This window comes from Daldinia caldariorum, assembly GCF_022478825.1.
Source record: "Daldinia caldariorum strain CBS 122874 unplaced genomic scaffold F4812scaffold_1, whole genome shotgun sequence".
Taxonomy (NCBI): domain Eukaryota; kingdom Fungi; phylum Ascomycota; class Sordariomycetes; order Xylariales; family Hypoxylaceae; genus Daldinia; species Daldinia caldariorum.
Genome location: NW_025953037.1, coordinates 1,994,285 through 2,012,736, shown reverse-complemented (window position 1 = coordinate 2,012,736; position 18,452 = coordinate 1,994,285). Strand labels below are relative to the sequence as shown.

Sequence of the window (18,452 nt, the reverse complement as noted above, 5' to 3'; positions counted from 1 at the left end):
CGATCTTACGCCTTATGTATAATTTGTACTACCCTTCGTTTTATGGTGGCTTCAAAATCCCATGACCGTCCTGGGAGTCCGGCTGGCGTAGTACTACTTGTGGTGGCTGAAGTGAGCATGAGGAAAGGGGGGCTAAGGAATACTTTCTCTTAACTAGGCTTAGATCTCCCTCATAAGCTTATGAAACCCATAGGGAATAAGCAGGAGGGCCATCAGGATAACCCCGATCTATTCCAGACCTATCCAATACAGGTAATTTATAGGTGTCCTGTCCGTTTAGAAGAGGTAGGCTTAGCTTCGCATATCGGTAAGGGTAACTGCCGAAACAGAAACGTACCTACGTAGTGGCCCAGGATTACGTGCCACCCAATACCCTATTCTTTTTTCCTTGAATTCATTCATGGCGGTATTCCTTATTAGACTCTTGAGCCTATATTACACCCTAGAAAGCGAATTAAACCTTGGCATGGAGACGGATCATTGCTAGGTTGTAGAATTGGATCTAGAAGTTCGGAAGAGCTGATTAATGCTAGTTGATAGAATGTCATCGGCCGACAAATTAGACTTCTAGCTGACAAGATACTGACATGGATCCGTTATCCATCTCTGCGGGGGTTGCACAGGTCGTTACACTTGCTGGGACTCTGGTCAAGGGCCTCAGTCGCTTCATCGTGAAGACCATACACATTCGTGATTCCATTCAAGAGGTCCACGATGAGATCTTTACCTTGCAAGTGGCGTTGAGTGAGATTCAAAAGACCCTCAAAAAACGGCCACGACAGCTATCTTTTGAACGCGACCATCATGCCAACATCCACCAAATCATACAGATGTGCCAAAAGTCGTTGGAGACGCTGTGCCATGAGCTTCCTGAACTTAAGGACAAGGCAGGACCTGTTGAGCGTATACGACGAAGCCTCGAGCATTCGTTAAAGGAGGAAAGAGTGGTCGAGATTATTCGTCACATCTGTTCATATAAAACTGTCCTTCAGCTGAGTCTCACAACAATCTCGTTGGGTGCTTTGTGGGAAACAACTAGCTCGCAAAATCAAATCCAGGCCGAGATTCGAAAACTAACCGACGCCATCCGACTATCCCCTCACCTATTCGCCGGCCATAGAAGAGATACACTGCTAGTTCATACCCGCAGCGCTCGATCCGAAATAGAGAAAGGGGACATAGACGAATGCACCTTAGAAAGAGTTATTGGTGATTGGCGCGAGACTGCCGACGATGTAGCTACAGCAGTTACACTCAACGAAACGGATAGGGCGTCTCTCGACACACGCTCTACGCAGAATTCGGCCTTGAGTGTCGATACATTGTTTTTATATCAAGACGCATTTGATCCAGAGCCAGATTACAAAAATGTGCAGAGCAGCGAAATTCTCGACTATCAGCTGAAGGCCAACCGAGATGTCGTTCGAAATTTATTGCAATGTGGTATCTTCGTCAAGGCGGCCACCTACCAGCAGCGAGGTATTGGGCTCATGAAACAACTCTTAGAGAACCAGGACTCCCATAGGGCAGACGACGCCTCGGACGACAAGCTTATGGATATGAAAGAAGAGTTAGCAGATACATTCTTGCAATGCGATAGCCTCGAATACCACAATGAAGCTAGGACAGTATTAGAACAATTGATCTCCGAAGTGGTCAAGGCAGAGGAGAGCCAAGTCGACAACAACCGGCGAGCGAGATTATACCATAAACTGGGTGATATTCATTTCAAACAGAACAACGTCGGGCAAGCGACCACATTTTTAAAGCGCGCTCTTGATGGTCGAATTCGAATAGACCCCAGACCCCTAGAACTCGTCGAAGAAACGGCCGAATTATTAGTCCAGGTCTTGCAGCAGATACAGGTGCATGATGAAGCCCGTGGCCTCCGTGATTGGATCCGGCAAGAACTTCGACACGAAGCCGTCCCCTCGCCATCTTTAACTCAGGCAGCGCCTAACAATTCGAATATGAACGGTTTAACCTACGCCTACCAGTGGTGTAAAGACCAGGGAAGTAAGTTTCGCTTGATCATCTGTCGTCCATTTCACTCTCACTCCCAAAAGAAATAGACCATTGTCGCTGGATCTTATAACGTTGCATATTTCCATATTACCAAAACAACGGTTGCTGACTTTCGCTTTTCTAGTGAACGTAGATAGCGAAACTTTTAGCTTCGATTATTGCGATCCGGTATCAGGAATGACACCGATGCACAAAGCGATCCAGATGGAGAATATCGAGGTGCTGCAGCATATGGTGTCAAATGTAGCACATGTAGAACAACGCGACGCATCGGGGTCAACGTTACTTCATGTAGCAGCTTCAAAACGCCAGCGCGACATATGTACGATACTTCTTGAAGAGCGGCATGCGGATCCGAACGTAATAGATCATAGCAATATGACACCACTCCATAAATGCCAGACAAATAACGGAGGTGTACAAGTGGCCGAGTTGTTGTTACGACGGTGCCCTGACCTAGTGGATCGTGTGGATGTAATGGGAAAGACGGCGCTATATATGGCGTGCGAAAAAGGCAATACGAAAATGGTGAAATCTCTATTATCCCAAGGCCAGGCCAATCCAGATATCCAAGGTCCTGGAAAGCGCACGCCACTTATCGTAGCCATCGACTTAGCAGCTCAGGACTCGCAAAAGATACGCATCGTAGAGCAGCTACTGAAACATGGTGCAGACGCTACCATAGGGGATGCGGATGGCCGAACCGCCTTCATAGCTGCGAGGAACGCGGGGCTAGCTGCCAGTGAAATCAGACGTATGTTGAGTTCAGTTCCACCGAGAAGAAAAAGCACTGCCACAACGAACTCCGCGAGCAGTTCAAGTAGGAGGAACACGAGTTCGAATGTCGGCGGGATATACGGTTTGGCCGAATTGGCGTTGTCTCGATGAATTTGGGTTAGACTAACAACGGGCATATGGCTGGTTCTCAATCATACCCAGACTACGCGTGTCTATTTTCGTTTTTCCTTCTATAATCTGTTATACCCCATTGTTTCCTCTTATGATCTTGGTGGAATAGGAGGCGTATCGTGTTTGACCTTTCATGTATGATAATAGGTAGCTCAATCCTAGATGATAGGCAATACTTACTTGGTATTCGATCATCCTTTTGATTGAACTTCGGGTTCGGCTGAGGGGATATGTTGTGGTTGAATGTCACAGTGCTTCACCTGCTACGGAAGGCCCATAACTTCCATATGTTGTCAGGGCACCCTTACTTTCATCCTTCCTTTCGGCGCAAAGCTAAGATGTCGGCAAGCTTCAAATGCCCCTTTGCGCCCCAGCCAGAAGGGCCGCTTTCAACGTCAGGTCGTACGGCTATGTACCAACCCCACGCTCGTCTGTCGAGCTCACTGGTCCCGAGGTGTTCCGCCCAACTATCAAATAGAAGTCTCAGCGCACCAAGCAGCCTCGCAACGTTCTCTTCTTTCTCCTGATTTAACATTTTGGCCGTATTCCGCTTCGGCGTAGTTTTACTTGCTTGGTTCGTTCGCGTAGAAGTTTGAGAAACAGACAAATCTTGCTCACGGTCTGCGGAAACTTCTTGGTCAGCCCCTTCATCATCGTTGAGATTGTCCACTCTGGTGGCAAAGCTCTTGAGAAGGTAAGCCTTCGCGACTTCCGGTCTATGAATAGGCATTCCCACTACGCCCGCCTCATAAGATCGACTGGATGCCGAGCCAACACCCTCAGATTTATTTCTCGCAGCCTCGAGGTCCAATCCCCACACAGCCTCACCACCGAGGGCAGCTTGCTCTCCCGTAATCCGGAGACGTTCTGCCAGTGCGTCTTTAAGACAGTTTCGTATTATCCTCCATCGATCAGGTCCGAGCATAACACCACCGTACCAGCGAGTCATTACCACAAGCGTGTTAATAGTGTTTGCTTCTCGCAAGTTTTTTAGTAGGAAATCACCGCACCCGCTCTCACCATCATCGAACGAATCTTCTTTAATTGTAGTTGCTCCAAATAAATTTGTCGGGACTTGAACGCGATACGCCCAGGCATTATGCGTCGCATTCTGCAGAGATGGAACCGCTGCAAACAGCGACTGCATTGTCGATTGGCGTTGGGATGTTCCCGTTATTTGCGTCGCGCGAACTATAAAAGTTGAACCTTTCAGGGTGACGGGCTGACTAGCCGACCAAGCGTTCAATTGGGGACCAACAGATGATTCTGATGGCGCATCTTGGTTGACATTAGTTTTCGCAGCCCCTGGAACAGCCCCTGGAGGAGTATCCGTACTATTAATTACGTGATCTCCCGACTTGGGGTGTTCCTCTACTTCTTCATCCCCCTTCCACTCGTAACCTCCTCTCTTCAACACCGTAACTTCACGACCCATCACCTTCACCCTGGGCTGGCCATGCCCCCAACCCTGATCATCAGCGCTAGGTCCCTTTTCTATGCCGATCGACACCGCCTTACTTCTCGAATTGGCGCTCACGACCGCCTGTGCTAGGCTTAGCCGACTCGAAGGGGGCTGCTCGGGCATAGTATATCGCAATAGTTCAACGGCGAACGCGAGGACAAGAGGGGCGCGATTCGTCAAAAGTACGGTATCTGCAATGATCTTCTCATCCGTCTCTACAGGCAACGCGAATGATGCTTCAAACTCGTGCGGCGCAACAGGCTCTGGTCCATCAACATAGCCCGTGTCATTTGACTGCCTAGAACGTTTGGGAGCATTTTCAAGAGTAGATCCAGTCCTCTTAGCCGTTGACGACGTGATTGGATTCTTCAGTCGGGCTTTGCAAGCATTGTGCAGAGATCGGGCAGCTTTGGTGTCTTTTATGGCGGCGTTGACATCGGAAAGGGGGGACTCAGCTATCTGTTGAATACTGCACTACCTAGTTATTTACAAATCATCTGATGAATACCATATTTATGGGTGGTCATTCAGCAACATACCTACGGAGGTTTTTTGCCTGAAGTTCTTTAATTCGGCTTAGGGCGTCTTTCATAGGAACCCTCATACCGATAGTCATAAGCCGGATGAGCTCTTGAAGGTCTTGTTGTGATGCCATCTTCGCAATAAATTTGGATTAGGTAACTTCATTGAATTCGCGATGGTAATGGATAGAAGGTAATTATCCAATTTAGATGAACGCGTCGAATAATGTTGGAGAAAGCGCGTCAAGCTCAGATTATGACTAATCTAAGATCATACATGCTGCATTGCGTCAGCATGGTCGAAGCTTTATGTTTGAAGCTCCTTCCATGGATGTCGTGATATTAGGTACCAGGTATGTTAGGTATGTACAAGGTAAGCACGGAACTTCGATGTATCTCATCAACCCCGCAATTTAGGTGGAGAAACCCTGCAGTGGTTGGAACTTGGAAGTGGCCTTACGCAGCACAGTGTCATAGTGTACCTAATTACGGTACATGTATGCATGCATGTACCAAAGTACCGAATCTGGTTCCTCAAATTATCGGATCGTCGTCAAAGTCTCGATCGTCAACTGTCAAACCACAAAAAAATCCGTTGCCAGAGTTGAAATCATTTGATCAACTTACAAGACCTCGCCCCCTTTTTACCAGATCTACATCGTCATCAGCTCCATAGCGGCCGGATATCGTTACCATTAAGATCAAAACTGCACTGTTCCTGAATTCGGGAACGTTTGCCCGGAGCGTCAGTTTGGTTAGTAGAGGCATGATTCGTGCGGTCATTGACCTCCCGTAGGATGGATCGGTAGCCCATTGCGTTATCTGCCGCTTTCATTCACGCACCTCCTAATATACCTCGTTAAAGTAATACCCCTCGCGGGTAAAGTACCTAAGCTTAGCAGAGTACGATGCGGCCTACATACCCGCATAACCTCGTTATGAGGGGAAGTCTGGTGCGTAACTCCAGAATAAAGGGGAATGGCTTCAAATGGATTGATGGCGGTTGCAGAAGATTTGCTACGGCTAAACAGCCACCGCCGCCACCACCAGGGCAGCAACGAGCAACTCCAAAGCCGCTGCCCTATCAGCCTGCCAAGCCAAAGCCGAAAGTAGCATCGGAATCCGCTCCTAAGTCTGTGCCTAGACCTACGCTTCATTCTTCATCTTCTTCCTCTTCGAGTGGATATGAAGACAAGAGGAGACCAATCTCGGAGCTAATACGTGACCACTGGTTCCCTCTCTTTGGCGCCGGCGCCGCGGTGGTGTGTATAAGCTTCTTCACGTCGTCGTTGGTATTCTACTGGAGAACGCAACCGGCCGAGCACTGGACGCCGGGGCAAGAACCCGAGATGCCCACGGGCCGGCCGACCATCCAATCGCCTCGGGAGTTCGACCAGCACCTCGACAAGTCCGAGTGGCGCTTCGGCATCACCAAGCTCCGACGGCACATCGGCTCCGAGCTGGCCCGCGGGCACGTGCTCGAGGTCGCCGTGGGCGCCGGCCGCAATTTCGACTACTATGATTGGAGCGCGGTGACTGCGGGCTTGAAACCCGCTGAGCAGAACAAGGAGAAATCCAGTTGGTTTGGTTGGTCTGGAAAAGGAGGTGGTGATGGGAAGAAGGAGAAGAAGACCGTATCTGAACCCCAAAACGAGAACGCCATACGTAGCTTTACAGGCTTGGATATTTCACCTCCCATGCTGGACCTTGCATTGACGCGGATCCGGCAAGTCGTACCGTTCATGGTAGAGCAAATCCCCAAGAAACCGATATTTTCCAGACTGGCCTCTAAGACGGCAGACGGCAGCGAGGAAGGCATCTCGCTCGCCAACAACCGCATCCGCCTCCTCAAAGCCGACGCACAGATAGCTCTTCCCCCTCCCCCTCCTCCTCCTCCCTCCTCATCCTCCAACCAACAACCCAACCCCAACCCCGAAAAATACGACACTGTAATCCAAACGTTCGGGCTCTGCAGCGTGCGTGACCCAATCCTCCTCCTCTCCCGCATGGCCGCGGCCGTGAAGCCCGAAACGGGGCGCATCGTGCTGCTGGAGCACGGCCGCAGCTGGTACGAGCTGGTGAACGGGCTGCTGGACCGCAGCGCGCGCCAGCACTTCGCGCGCTTCGGCTGCTGGTGGAACCGCGACGTCGAGCTCGTCGTGCGCGCCGCCGAGCGCGCCGTCCCCGGCCTCGAGGTCGTCCGCCTCGAGCGCCCCGGCTGGATCACCCTCGGTACCCACGTCCTCGTCGAGATGCGCGTTCGCGAGATCCACGACAGCAACAACAACAATTTCGCACATGCTCCCGATGCGACTGGCACTACTACTGCCACCTCCTTGGACGCCGACGACGCGGACCGCGACGACGCGAAGACTGCTACGAGTTGGTGGTCCTCGGTCGTTTCTATCAATAGCAAGCCTAAGAAGGACTGATTTAAAAATTAAAAAAAACCGCTCTGAAACGTGAGTGCGAGCGTTCTCCTGCGTTGTACTGACTACCTGGATGCTGCATGTTGATTATAGATGATGATGAGATGTAACCTTTGGCATAACACTATAATAGGTGTTAATTACCTACCTGCCTTGTATATACTTTGCATCTACTTAGCCATTGCGGTATTGTAATTTGTACAATACCTATAACACTGCACTTGAATATCATTAGGTATCACTCACCCACGCATTTACATCAAATTCAATAAAAATAACTTTTGAACGGGGATTTCATTTTAATTTTTTGAGCGCCTTTTTTGGTTTCCTTTTTGTTTGTTCCAATGCGCTCCTGACATTTCGATCCGTCTTTGACTGGGGGTTTTTCTAAAGTGTCTCTTCTAACCAACCAGCCTTTTTATTTTTTCGCGGCTCTTTTTGTGTGGTCTTCTAATTGTACATATCGATTTCCTTCTTATGGAAATCAAATGGCAAAGGACAATCGCTATGTTACCCTCCTAGACCCGCCTGCATATCCTTTTTTGTTAACCGCCGACAGCCGTTTCAGTCCGTTGGATACCCCCCGGGTCGCCCTCCATGCGACCCGAGCAGTCGGAAGCAGTCATCTAAGCGCGCTCATCTAATAATATTCGTACACTCCCCTTCCAGTCATCAACGTACGTGAGCGGTGGATGCTCAACCATTGACTAACGAAATAATGGTGAAAAGTGGCAAAATGAACTGAGAGGAATAAATGCAGAATGCGAGGACCCCAGATGCGCCGCCAACGCCCCAGCCCAACTCCTTTTAAATCACCGGTGCGGCCGTCTTCCGTCTCATCATACATAGCTAAATGCTTGCCAGCTGCACGGATAGCTTGTTCGTTAAATGGTAATAAAATAAAGAATTAAGATGGGAAAATTGACCAATAAAAGGCGTTCAGTAGTCGTCAAGTAAACCATCCAGTTCATCTAACTCGACGGTCTCGGGACTTCTATCCCAGTCCAGGATGGAGTCTAGCTTAGCCCAGTTTTCTGCTTCGGAATCTTTCTTCACAGGTAGCATCATGCTAGGTCGCATTGCGGGACTGGTCATGAACACCATATGCGGCAGCAGACTCGGCGCGAGAGTCCTTGGCGGTTCGCCAAATAGCTGTTCGTTTTGCATGCCATCATCTATAGGCGCTTGGTCGAGGGGGTCGACCCGAAGCAAATGACCGCCAGCTTTCCGTTTTTGCAAACCGTCTGCTGTCTGTGTGAACTCTTTTTCATCCTTCTCTAATGGCGGCTCGTCCCCTCTTGGGTTGCGGGGTACGTTAAGTGGCCGATGGCGCCCAGACACTGAACCCATCGGAGTGCTTGGCATGGGAATATCCTCATCCATATCATCGAACTCAGGTGAAGACAGATCAACTTCGGGCGAGAGGCTGAGTTCTCTTCTCCGGTCGCAATCGGCATCTTCGGAAGTGGAAGCCGAGCTTGAAAGTGATGGTGTAATAATGGCACGTTGAGCTGTGGGGTCTGGGAGAGGTAAATGGGGACATGTGGTCAGATAAAAATACGTGCGTCTTGGGTGAACGGTCTCTAACTCCTTAGCCAAAGGACAAGGCGCTACAGCAGACCAACATGATCGCTTCAAATATGTAGAAAGTCGAGAAGAAATGATGGCGCAAGGATTCGCAGATCTGAAAAAATGAATTAGCTCTGTATAAAATGCTAAGGTTGGTGGGATTATTAAACCTACTGTTGAACGATCTTAACTTGGTCCATGAGGGCGGTAGCTAACTCCTTGACTAAGTGAGGTCGATTGCGAGTTTCCTCCAATCGCAAGATAACGGCCTCAACAATCTCGTCGTTTATACCTTCTAAATCGACTTTCTTTATCTCTGAAGATTCGGACAGGTCAGACTCGTCCATCTCAATGGAGACTTGAAGACCAGGCGATGGTGGCGGCGTGCGATCATACTTGGCGGGACTCGCTATCCGTTTGGAAGCAGGTGCAGCCGAAGAGAGCGCAGAATCATTGTGAGAACGTTTTAACTTCTTATTCGGATGCGACGAGCTCTCGGAAGATGATCTGGAGGACGCCATACTGGAGTTATTAGGCGAAGATCGATTTACTGGTATGTGAATTCCGAGAGACGGTAAAGACAACGATTTGCGACGAGTATTGTACGGCATGGTGGGCAAGTAGGAGAGCAAATGACGAAGGGTACACAGATATTGTTGTATTCTATATCGATTGCTTCTGCATGAAGGGAATGGAGTACTTGTAACTGACTCGCAGGCGAAACACCAACGGCAAAGAGTTTAAGAGGCGAGTGAGACCAAGGGGACCAGGTATAGAATTAGGGAAGATTAGGGAAGATAAAGAAAAGATATCGTTACTAGGGATCTAGGAATGCGAATATCAAGGTAGATGAGGGAGAAATGGGGAAAGGCGGTGGGAAAAACAACGATGATATCGCGACAGCGATGTTAAACTGACGAATCGAAGACAGGGAAAAGCAAAGTAGTGGCTTCGGTTTGTATTGGGTGAAGAAGGCGGCAAGATGGCTTGAGAGAGGTTGCCTATATTTTGAAGTGGGCGTGTGCGTGATGGGAATAAAAAAAAAACCTGCAGAAATGTTCCTCACTTGGGGGGGGTTGTTCAGCAGGGGTTAGAGGTACAAACCATACTGGGACAAGCATCATAGTTACTAGGTATCCACTTCAAGCAAGGCAGTGGACAAGGAAGAAGAGAAAAAAAACTATTCTGCTGCGAATCCCATAAAAGAATTGAGAGGGACTTGGAGGGACTGGAGGGACTGGTTGTCACTGCAGAAGTAAGTACACTATGTACCTTCTTGGCTGTAGCGTCATGAGCAAGGATAATCCCTTGTACATCTATTGCCCCGTTTGGAACTATCATCCAATCAGCTTTAAGCTTATCTAGCTCTAACGGCTGGTCCAAAATTTTCATCTGGCTGTTACGATTAAAGAGACCAACCAGAAACTTTTTTTTTTCCTCTCATCAATTTTAAGGGTCCATTGTCCGTGCTTCCGAGCTCCCTCGATTATCGATATCCATCATATTACGCAAAGGATTGCCACATGAAGTTAAAGTCTTCCAGGTATACCCATACTCATATTATTTTGTACGTTCAGTTATGACTACCTACCATGTGACCATAGTATGGTCTAGGTGTATTTGTGTATTTGTACAAGGTTTGTGATAGTGACGACTTTAGTTTGTAAAATAGTCGGTGTCAGATTCGCATGATCTGTTTACTTTCGAGATCGCAAGTCTGCAGAGACAGCATGGGGGATGTTCAATCCAGATGAAAAGAGGCGGTAAGCATTGTATGGAGATGTACCTAGGTAGATATGCAGGCAATGCATTGTGCAGGTTGAGAACCCCAAACTACCAAAATTAGGTTACCTTCATATTAACCAGCTAAGACGTGGTTGGATTCGTCAAACGGTTGTTGCATTTTACAGGTTCTGATATTTTATAGGTTCACCATTCGGTAATTGGTCCAGACTCGATACCAAAATGTTATTGCTACCAATTTCCCACTTCTTACGAATCTTTCGTAAAAAGAGAAGGCCCATTTACACATGCATAATATAGCGTATGTATTTTTTTAAGAATAGACGCAGTGGGGAAATCTACTGTTGTACAAGGCTAGCGGGAAGAGAAAAATGCTCAAGAGGAAAAAAGAAAAAAAAAAAAAAAAAGAGGCAAGAGTCTAGGTCTGGTACTTGCGGAGCAAAGCGGGCGAAAACCCGGTCTAGCAGGGATATATCTACATGCATACTGTGGATTACATGTACATACCTATATACATGGTCTTAAGCTTGACTGATACCTCATATTGATACCCGATATTCGAATATTACCAGTATCCATGTTGAACTCCCCGCGTTCACGTAGAGGGGGAGCTCTAAATTCACCTATGCTGCTATGTTACCTCCTTCCTACCTAATGTGTGACGAAAGGCTTACATCCCCTAATAGGTACCGAATAAATTCAAATGCCGCAAATAGCACCGCCCATACATCGTGTATGAGCTCTAGCTAGAAGGCGGGTTGGCTGACCTGCATAACTGTTTTTGACTGGTTTTAAGTATCGAGGTAAGCCAAGTTAGCCAGTTACATAGGTACCTAGGTACATAGTAGTTAGTTCGACATCGCCTACATTAACGCCGCACCAATCAAGTACAATCTAACTTCCTGAATTGGTTGTTGGCCGGAAAATTCCCGCTAACCGCAACAAACGTGGCCCTGTAGCCTTCGATACAGGCATATACGGCCACATATACATAGGACAGCTACCTCGAATGCAGCTAGTATGTGCAAGGTATGTAGGAAAGTATGTATATATGTACCGGAGAAGTACCGCGGCTAAGCTCTTTTCTTTCCTCTTTTCTTTTTTTTTCCTCTCTCTCTCTCTTCCATCATTTCTTTTTTATGGGCAAGACTAAACCAATCTGAAACTTGCAGATTTGCAAGACGTTAAGTAATAAGAAAGGTTGAAGTCCCGAGTCGTACGTTTCCGTTACGCACGCGAGAAACTTCCTTAAATGCGCATCATCTCATTGGATCATTAGCTGTACATCACATCACTTTTCAATTTCTATGTTATGTTCATCAGAATGTCATAACAGTTACTTAGGTAGCAGGTTAGGTCATTTTTCCCTCTTCATTTCACTTTCATATTAGAATACCAACAAGTAATTTGTAAATCTTTTTCAACCCTGGAAACCGGGTCATTTTGTATAAGTCCGATAAGATTATGTGTAGCCTTGGATTTGGTCGCGCATCGAATCATACCATTTATTAATACCCCTCTCCCTCGTCCCCTCATTGCCTACTCTTTGGGGGTTTCTTTTTCTTTTTCTATGATCTGTCGACCGTCGAGTGAGCCTGACTCGCATCTGCCTAACCCCTCAAAAGTAACCATTTATCATACCTAACTGGTCACAGTTAGGTACCTAAAGCGATGATAATATATTTCACAATAATATGTAATGCCAACACTTACTTACAGTACCTTCTATAAAGGTACGTTGTATCTGACCACCCAGATGTTGTTATTCTATTCCACGCATGTCGAGTATTCCACATTTGCAGTCGGCCAGCCAACAACCAGTTAACCAATGAGCCCAACCAAGAACCAAGAGAAAAGGTTCGCCTACTTCATTCGGAACTAGACTTGCAACCAACTTGCAAGCGAGCGGGATCTCACGTCTGTAAAACGCTCTTTTTAGGGAGCGGGGCGACTGAGCTGAGATACCTAATGTTAGGTATACTATGTACCTTCGTACCTCACTCAGGTACGTGTGTACGGATCCGTACTTGAGTCAGGATACGTAACGTTCTGTACCTGCCCAGGTAAAGCCAAGGTAAAGGTACCTAACCTGAGGTGAGGTGAGGCCAGACCGTGCGATGGACCCTCAGGAACTGTCTTAGATCATCAGCTCCACCTTAATCCACCAGGTATTCCGGGTATCGCAGTGCTCAGACCGCAGACTGCCTTCTGCCAAATCTAAATCTTGCTTACCTTGCTTACATACATCCCAAGTCAATAGTTAGATCGTATCGATTCTGTATCGATTAGATACACAATCGATTGCGATTTATTACTATGTAGTAATTCCACGTGCCGATCACCGTGCAATACGCATCGCACAGTACCGAACCCACGCACTCGGGCCTGCCGGTCTCTCGGGACGCTGGCTTAGGCCGTACTAGCTTAGCCACGCTGGAATCTCGTACTTTTATGCAGCTTCGGCTTCTGTATCATAACACAGCCATGAACATACCTTAGGTACCTAACCTAGCAGACGTTGTGGAAGACTAAAAAGGGACCTCAGCTCTTAGTATCCGCCGAAATATCTATCCGGTCCGATCGGAAAATAATTTGATACCCTAGCATTGCTTAATTTTCATTTGGGACCCATTTTATTCCCCTTCGCATTTCATAAAGTCATGGGATGCGGTTGAGATCTCCTCATCTCCGTCTAGCTCAGGATGGTCCGTGGTTCATTTATCTGCCCGTGCACACAAAATCTAACTACAGGTACATCAAATGTCACAGCTTGTTACGGCAGAATATTGAATGCAATGTTACCGGTATCCACGGACGTAGTACTACAACCGACGGCTTGCCGAATCCCGTGCGGTTTAAGTAGATGTGATGACAATTTACAACATGTCATACAGAGCCAGCTTCTCTACTTCACTAGTGAGCTTGGTTTTTGCCATTGAAGAGCTCAAGGGTGAAATCAACTAACCTACCTAGGTACCTAAGGTAGGTTAGGTCTGGGTAGTCATATATCTTGTCCCTAGAAATGGAAAAGGATAGAAAAGACAGGAAATTACCATCAATGCTATTGGTCGGTTCCTGAATGAAGTGAGGCTCTGCACTAGATGGTTTTTTTTTTCTTTTTTTCGTTATTGTTTATTTGTTTGTTTTCTTTTTTCCCTCTTCGTTACCCTACCGGAGAAAAGGCTCGCATAAGCTCACATGAGAAATATAAGTGAGGGTCAGATCCACATTATGGGGTCGACGAAATGGGCTATTCCGAGCTTATATAAAAGACGGTTATGCCAACGAGGCTGATATCAAAACACAAAATGGCCCCCGCGGCACACCTACCTATAGTTGCGGAAAGACAGGCTCAAGCAAGTAGATAGTCTCTAAAGCTTTCCGAATGCTTTAAGATCTTTGAGCTAGGTAACATTTTCTATAGGATATTCTATTCAAAATTTCATGTCTGTGGAAGTTATGTTTGGTAATAAGGCCTGCACGTTTAGTATAACCTATAAGTATTAATGATATTTTACTATTCTATGCCCATCCCACGACTTGCCCTGGTATAGACTCCCCGGAAGAATCAATCACCTAAATAATACTAGACGACTCGTCTTGATGCGTAAATCGTTAATATACAATAACGTGCTCTTGTTAACGGAAGCCGTAGAATGCTCCTCCTCTGACACGAAGATATATAAACCCGGGGAACTGGAGAAGCTTAATTGACGTTGTAAGAAAATATATTAAAACCAGAGCTGTTATGGCGAACTATTACGGCGTGCGATAATTGCCGAATCTGCTGCGGAAACCTTGGTGCCGCGTTCGCTTTTCTCCTCCCGAGGCCTCATTTGCCTATCTAGAAGCCGGCAGCCAATAGAATTCATTCATATCGCCCAGGCCTACTATTTACCGTTGCTATGAATGGCGTGGAAGACGTATAGATACTATACAGAGTATGAACATAATTGGGCGTGATAATCCGGGGAAAAGGAGGCTCCAGAATAACTGGTAGGTAGTATATGGTAGTATATATAGTATCGAACGTCTCTAAAAAGAACACGAGATAGCTCATCTCCCTTCAGGTCCCTGCCACATCCCGATGCCAACTTGGATATCCGCGTGTTAATATTATTAGCCCAGCCCTATCCTCGAAATGAAGCTTTCAACTCTCGGGACTGCCACCGTTTTAGCGTCAGTAGCATCTAGTCATACAATCTTCTGCCAACTCAAGACTAGCGAGAAGACATGGCGTAGGTTTTCCTCTTTTTTTTTCAGCAAAGCTGACATTTTTGAAGATGATTCCACTGACGTTTTAATAGCCGTGTCACACGCTATCCGGACACCCACGTACGATGGCGTATGTATAATCTCGCCCGCTCTTGACATATGACACATGACGTATGACAATACTAGCTAGCTTTCAAGAGGGCTAACATGTTTGGGGATGTTTGCTACCTAACCTAGCCGCAAGCCGATGTGAACAATAATAACTTGGCATGCAACGGCCCGCCGAACCCGACTACGCCCTCGGACAAGATCATTAACGTTGAAGCCGGCGAGACCGTGAGCGCCGTCTGGCGCCACACTCTTCAATGTGAGGCCTCCAATACATACCTTACCTAACCTAACCTTAGATACCTCCTATGTAGTCGTTTAGACTTGGCTCTTGCTAACCCGAACAACGCGGTAAAATAGCCGGAGCTAACGATGTCATGGACCCGGGCCACAAAGGCCCCGTTATGGCGTACCTGAAGAAAGTCACGGACGCGACGAAGGACAGCGGGGTGGGCGGTGGCTGGTTCAAGATCCAGGAGGAGGGCTACGGCAACGGCAAATGGGGCACGGACACGGTTATTAACAGCGGCGGCAACCAGCAGATAAAGATTCCCGAATGCATCGAGGATGGTCAGTATCTCCTTCGCGCTGAGATGATTGCGCTTCATGGCGCGAGATCGGCGAATGGCGCTCAGCTATACGTGAGTCTTCCCTACTGCATTACGTACACAGGCACTTGGATTCATTGCTTGACCATAAGTTTCGACAGGGTGACATGTATGTGATATATGTATAAAACATGCTGACGCGCAAGACAGATGGAATGCGCCCAGATCAACATCACTGGTGGCAAGGCAACAAAGAAGCCAACGACGGCGAGCATCCCGGGCATCTACAAGGTATGTATGAGAGACTGATATTTAACAACGTGAATTATCTGACACGTTCGTAGTCTAACGACCCCGGCCTACTCATTGACATCTACAACAAGCCCCCCGGAACCAGCAGCCCATATAAGATCCCTGGTATGTATCGAAATTCTTCTATGGTAGGATATAATGAAGAGGACTAATCTAGCCATGTAGGACCCTCGGTTTTCACTTGTTGAGTGACCGTCTTGTTCATGGATGGGGTTAAGCGAACGAATTCCGTGCGCCGCTGAAGACCCGTAACGACGAGGCCGCTTGGTTTATTTGATACGAAGTAGGAAGTATGGTATATCCGTAAAATTCTCTATATAAATATTACCTTATCCTACGAGTATTAAATCCGAATACCTCACATGGTTATTCAACTAATATCATGGAGACCTATGCATTGACAGCCGGAATCCTTGCTGCTGTATTCATTACTGTCTGCCTTAAACTCCTAGTAGATCGTACCCAACGTCAACAAACCTACTGAACGCCCCAGACACCAAGAACATTCTTCGTCCCCCTCTCTCCAGCCCTCGCGGCTCGTGCCTCAAGCTTTTTAACTCTCCTGACAAGCGTACCGACGCATATCGGGCCGGCAATCGTGCACAAGACGATCGCCCACGTCACGACGAGGAAGAGTTCCGACGCACCCTCGCTAGCATTATCAGACGGCCGCCGGAAAACGCCTTTACTCTCTGCCACAGCCGAGATCAAGAACCCAATCTCGCCCCTCGCCACCATCGCGCACGATACGATGGCAGCTGGGTAGAGCGAGAGAGGTTTTGCCGGCATGGAATTTCCCCCTAAGCCTCCATCTCTACTGGGCAGGGATGGGGCGACTAGTTGTTGAACCGTCGCCCGCGATGAATCTGCAACTTCCCTATTACTTCCTGATGTCTCATTCTCGACGGATCGAGGGGTAGCAACAGAAACTGGCTCAAGTTGGATTTCTTCCGCAGGCGCCCTATTCTTTGCCGGGGATGCATTGGTCGATTTTCGCGGTCGGCGGAACCTAGAGAAAAGGGCTTGATACCGGGACGAGACGGACGAGACAAGTGTCCCTATAAATCCGCCGGCAGAGAGAGGTATTCGTACCAGCCATAAGCCGCACACCATCTTCCCAATCGCCATCAGTATGCCGTAGATAACACCGCGCCAGGCTACGTCCCCTGAAAACATGTCAGAGATAGGAATAGAAAAGCCGATGGAAGCGAAGAAGAGCGGCTTCAGGATCCGATGAGCGGCTTGCGAATAGTAAGTTTCATATACTTCAAGGGCAGAGTGTTCTGGCCTTTGCTGCTGATGTTCTTGTTCTTGTTGTTGCTGTTGCTGTTGCGATTCCCTGGAAGTTGGGGCTTGGGATGTGGCAGAAGCATTACTGCTATTATCAACAGTTTGCACCGTCGTTTCATCCAACGACCCAGAAAGCCCCGAGCTCTCTACATCAGACTCAGCCTCATGCTCTCGAGAGGACTCTCCTTGCAGACTACCTCCTAACGAATCCGCCCACCAACTGACTACGATGCCAGCAAGATACGCAGCAAGAAGCACAGACGCTCCCGCAAAACTAGCACTCACAACCAGGGCGATCAGGAGCGCAGTCTGAGCCAAGAAGGCCGTGTGTTTCGAGCCCAAGACGTTATTCCACCGGGACCACCACCACCCCTCCACCCTATCCTCATCATTCCCTTCTATCTTTGCCCTCCTCATAATCAACGGCATAACAAAAGGCCTCAGCACAAACCGACACGCGAGCGGGACCGCGCCCGCGAACGCTAGCGACACCAGCACGGGTCTGAGCACCGTATTCCCCACGTCGATCCTCACCTGCCCGTCGCCGTTACCATCACCATCACCATTACCGCCTCCCCCGGCCGTCGCTGCCGCCGCCCCTCCCAAGCTCGACACGATCTGCACCATGACCAAGCCCAAAACATCATCCATCATAGCCGCCGTCCCCAGCACCGTGCCGACCCTCGTATCCGCGAGCCCGCTCGCCTCGAGCACCGCGAACGTCGTCCCCAAGCTCGTCGAGCACAGCGCGGCGCCCGCGGCGAAGCACTGCGTCGCGGTCCCCCCTCCTCCTCCCATCAACGGTCCCAAAACCGCAAACCCGAGCGCCATCGGCGCCGCGACGCCGGTAACCGCGACGCCGGCGCTCAGCGGGAGATTTCTGCGGACGGCGTCGACGCGGGTCGCCGCGCCGCCCTCGAACACGAGCAGCACGAGCCCGAGGTACCCGAGGTGGACGGCGGCGCGCTGCAGCTCGGGCGGCAGCCAGCCGGCGCCGGGGAGGCCCCAGGCGACGCCCACGAGGACCTGGCCGACGAGCCCGCAGTACAGCGCGCGGTCGAGGAGGGCGTTTGCGGCGTTGAGCGCGAGGAGGAAGGAGGAGAGCACGAGGAGCTGGGTGAGGGGGGGCTCGTGGTAGGGGAGGGATGATGATGACATTGGTGCCGTGGGGTAAAAGAGAGAAAAAAACAAAAAAAAAAAAAAAAAAAAAAGTACGTCTACAGTACCTACCTACCTAAGGTAACAGAGGTAAGCGGGAATAGTTTGCATAATTTTCAGTACCTAACCTTTGATAGGCCCAAGTTGTACCAAGTATATGGTA

The 18,452-nt window shown here is 48.6% G+C and overlaps 6 protein-coding genes across 6 annotated transcripts; 3 read left to right on the top strand and 3 right to left on the bottom strand.

Moving 5' to 3' along the window:
• The first annotated feature begins 466 nt into the window (after positions 1–466).
• On the top strand, positions 467–2,426 carry F4812DRAFT_21636 (uncharacterized protein). The gene is made up of 2 exons (XM_047930396.1): positions 467–2,016; positions 2,163–2,426. Exons 1-2 carry the CDS (start codon positions 588–590, stop codon positions 2,204–2,206), a joined length of 1,473 nt encoding a protein of 490 aa, XP_047795005.1. The 5' UTR covers positions 467–587; the 3' UTR covers positions 2,207–2,426.
• A 652-nt stretch (positions 2,427–3,078) lies between these two features.
• Positions 3,079–5,290, bottom strand: F4812DRAFT_21438 (uncharacterized protein). The gene is made up of 2 exons (XM_047930375.1): positions 4,936–5,290; positions 3,079–4,865 (listed from the first exon to the last, which is right to left on the bottom strand). The coding sequence occupies exons 1-2, from the start codon at positions 5,049–5,051 to the stop codon at positions 3,245–3,247; spliced, it is 1,737 nt and encodes a 578-aa protein (XP_047795004.1). The 5' UTR covers positions 5,052–5,290; the 3' UTR covers positions 3,079–3,244.
• Positions 5,291–5,370: 80 nt separating this feature from the next.
• F4812DRAFT_409897 (uncharacterized protein) lies at positions 5,371–7,620 on the top strand. The gene has a single exon (XM_047932486.1). It carries the CDS (start codon positions 5,826–5,828, stop codon positions 7,347–7,349), a length of 1,524 nt encoding a protein of 507 aa, XP_047795003.1. The 5' UTR covers positions 5,371–5,825; the 3' UTR covers positions 7,350–7,620.
• F4812DRAFT_409894 (uncharacterized protein) lies at positions 7,621–10,214 on the bottom strand. Its single transcript, XM_047932485.1, has 2 exons — positions 9,090–10,214; positions 7,621–9,030 (listed from the first exon to the last, which is right to left on the bottom strand). Exons 1-2 carry the CDS (start codon positions 9,524–9,526, stop codon positions 8,286–8,288), a joined length of 1,182 nt encoding a protein of 393 aa, XP_047795002.1. The 5' UTR covers positions 9,527–10,214; the 3' UTR covers positions 7,621–8,285.
• A 4,404-nt stretch (positions 10,215–14,618) lies between these two features.
• F4812DRAFT_21349 (lytic polysaccharide monooxygenase) lies at positions 14,619–16,174 on the top strand. The gene is made up of 7 exons (XM_047930368.1): positions 14,619–14,896; positions 14,966–15,003; positions 15,111–15,240; positions 15,342–15,622; positions 15,740–15,820; positions 15,874–15,946; positions 16,007–16,174. The coding sequence occupies exons 1-7, from the start codon at positions 14,800–14,802 to the stop codon at positions 16,027–16,029; spliced, it is 723 nt and encodes a 240-aa protein (XP_047795001.1). The 5' UTR covers positions 14,619–14,799; the 3' UTR covers positions 16,030–16,174.
• On the bottom strand, positions 15,754–17,990 carry F4812DRAFT_409889 (uncharacterized protein). Its single transcript, XM_047932484.1, has 3 exons — positions 16,007–17,990; positions 15,874–15,946; positions 15,754–15,820 (listed from the first exon to the last, which is right to left on the bottom strand). The coding sequence occupies exon 1, from the start codon at positions 17,960–17,962 to the stop codon at positions 16,319–16,321; it is 1,644 nt and encodes a 547-aa protein (XP_047795000.1). The 5' UTR covers positions 17,963–17,990; the 3' UTR covers positions 15,754–15,820; positions 15,874–15,946; positions 16,007–16,318.
• Positions 17,991–18,452: the final 462 nt, after the last annotated feature.

What these genes read in the sequence shown, in the direction of transcription:
- F4812DRAFT_21636 (XM_047930396.1), top strand. Translation starts at nt 588, where the DNA reads ATGGATCCGTTATCCATCTCTGCGGGGGTTGCACAGGTCGTTACACTT. An exon ending in GTGGTGTAAAGACCAGGGAA is followed by an intron (nt 2,017 to 2,162) that starts GTAAGTTTCGCT and finishes GAACGTAGATAG; the next exon opens with CGAAACTTTTAGCTTCGATT.
- F4812DRAFT_21349 (XM_047930368.1), top strand. Translation starts at nt 14,800, where the DNA reads ATGAAGCTTTCAACTCTCGGGACTGCCACCGTTTTAGCGTCAGTAGCA. An exon ending in CTGGCGCCACACTCTTCAAT is followed by an intron (nt 15,241 to 15,341) that starts GTGAGGCCTCCA and finishes GCGGTAAAATAG; the next exon opens with CCGGAGCTAACGATGTCATG. An exon ending in CGAATGGCGCTCAGCTATAC is followed by an intron (nt 15,623 to 15,739) that starts GTGAGTCTTCCC and finishes CGCGCAAGACAG; the next exon opens with ATGGAATGCGCCCAGATCAA.
- F4812DRAFT_409889 (XM_047932484.1), bottom strand. Translation starts at nt 17,962, where the DNA reads ATGGCGCTCGGGTTTGCGGTTTTGGGACCGTTGATGGGAGGAGGAGGG.
- F4812DRAFT_21438 (XM_047930375.1), bottom strand. Translation starts at nt 5,051, where the DNA reads ATGGCATCACAACAAGACCTTCAAGAGCTCATCCGGCTTATGACTATC. An exon ending in CAGGCAAAAAACCTCCGTAG is followed by an intron (nt 4,866 to 4,935) that starts GTATGTTGCTGA and finishes TAGGTAGTGCAG; the next exon opens with TATTCAACAGATAGCTGAGT.
- F4812DRAFT_409894 (XM_047932485.1), bottom strand. Translation starts at nt 9,526, where the DNA reads ATGCCGTACAATACTCGTCGCAAATCGTTGTCTTTACCGTCTCTCGGA. An exon ending in CAAGTTAAGATCGTTCAACA is followed by an intron (nt 9,031 to 9,089) that starts GTAGGTTTAATA and finishes TCATTTTTTCAG; the next exon opens with ATCTGCGAATCCTTGCGCCA.
- F4812DRAFT_409897 (XM_047932486.1), top strand. Translation starts at nt 5,826, where the DNA reads ATGCGGCCTACATACCCGCATAACCTCGTTATGAGGGGAAGTCTGGTG.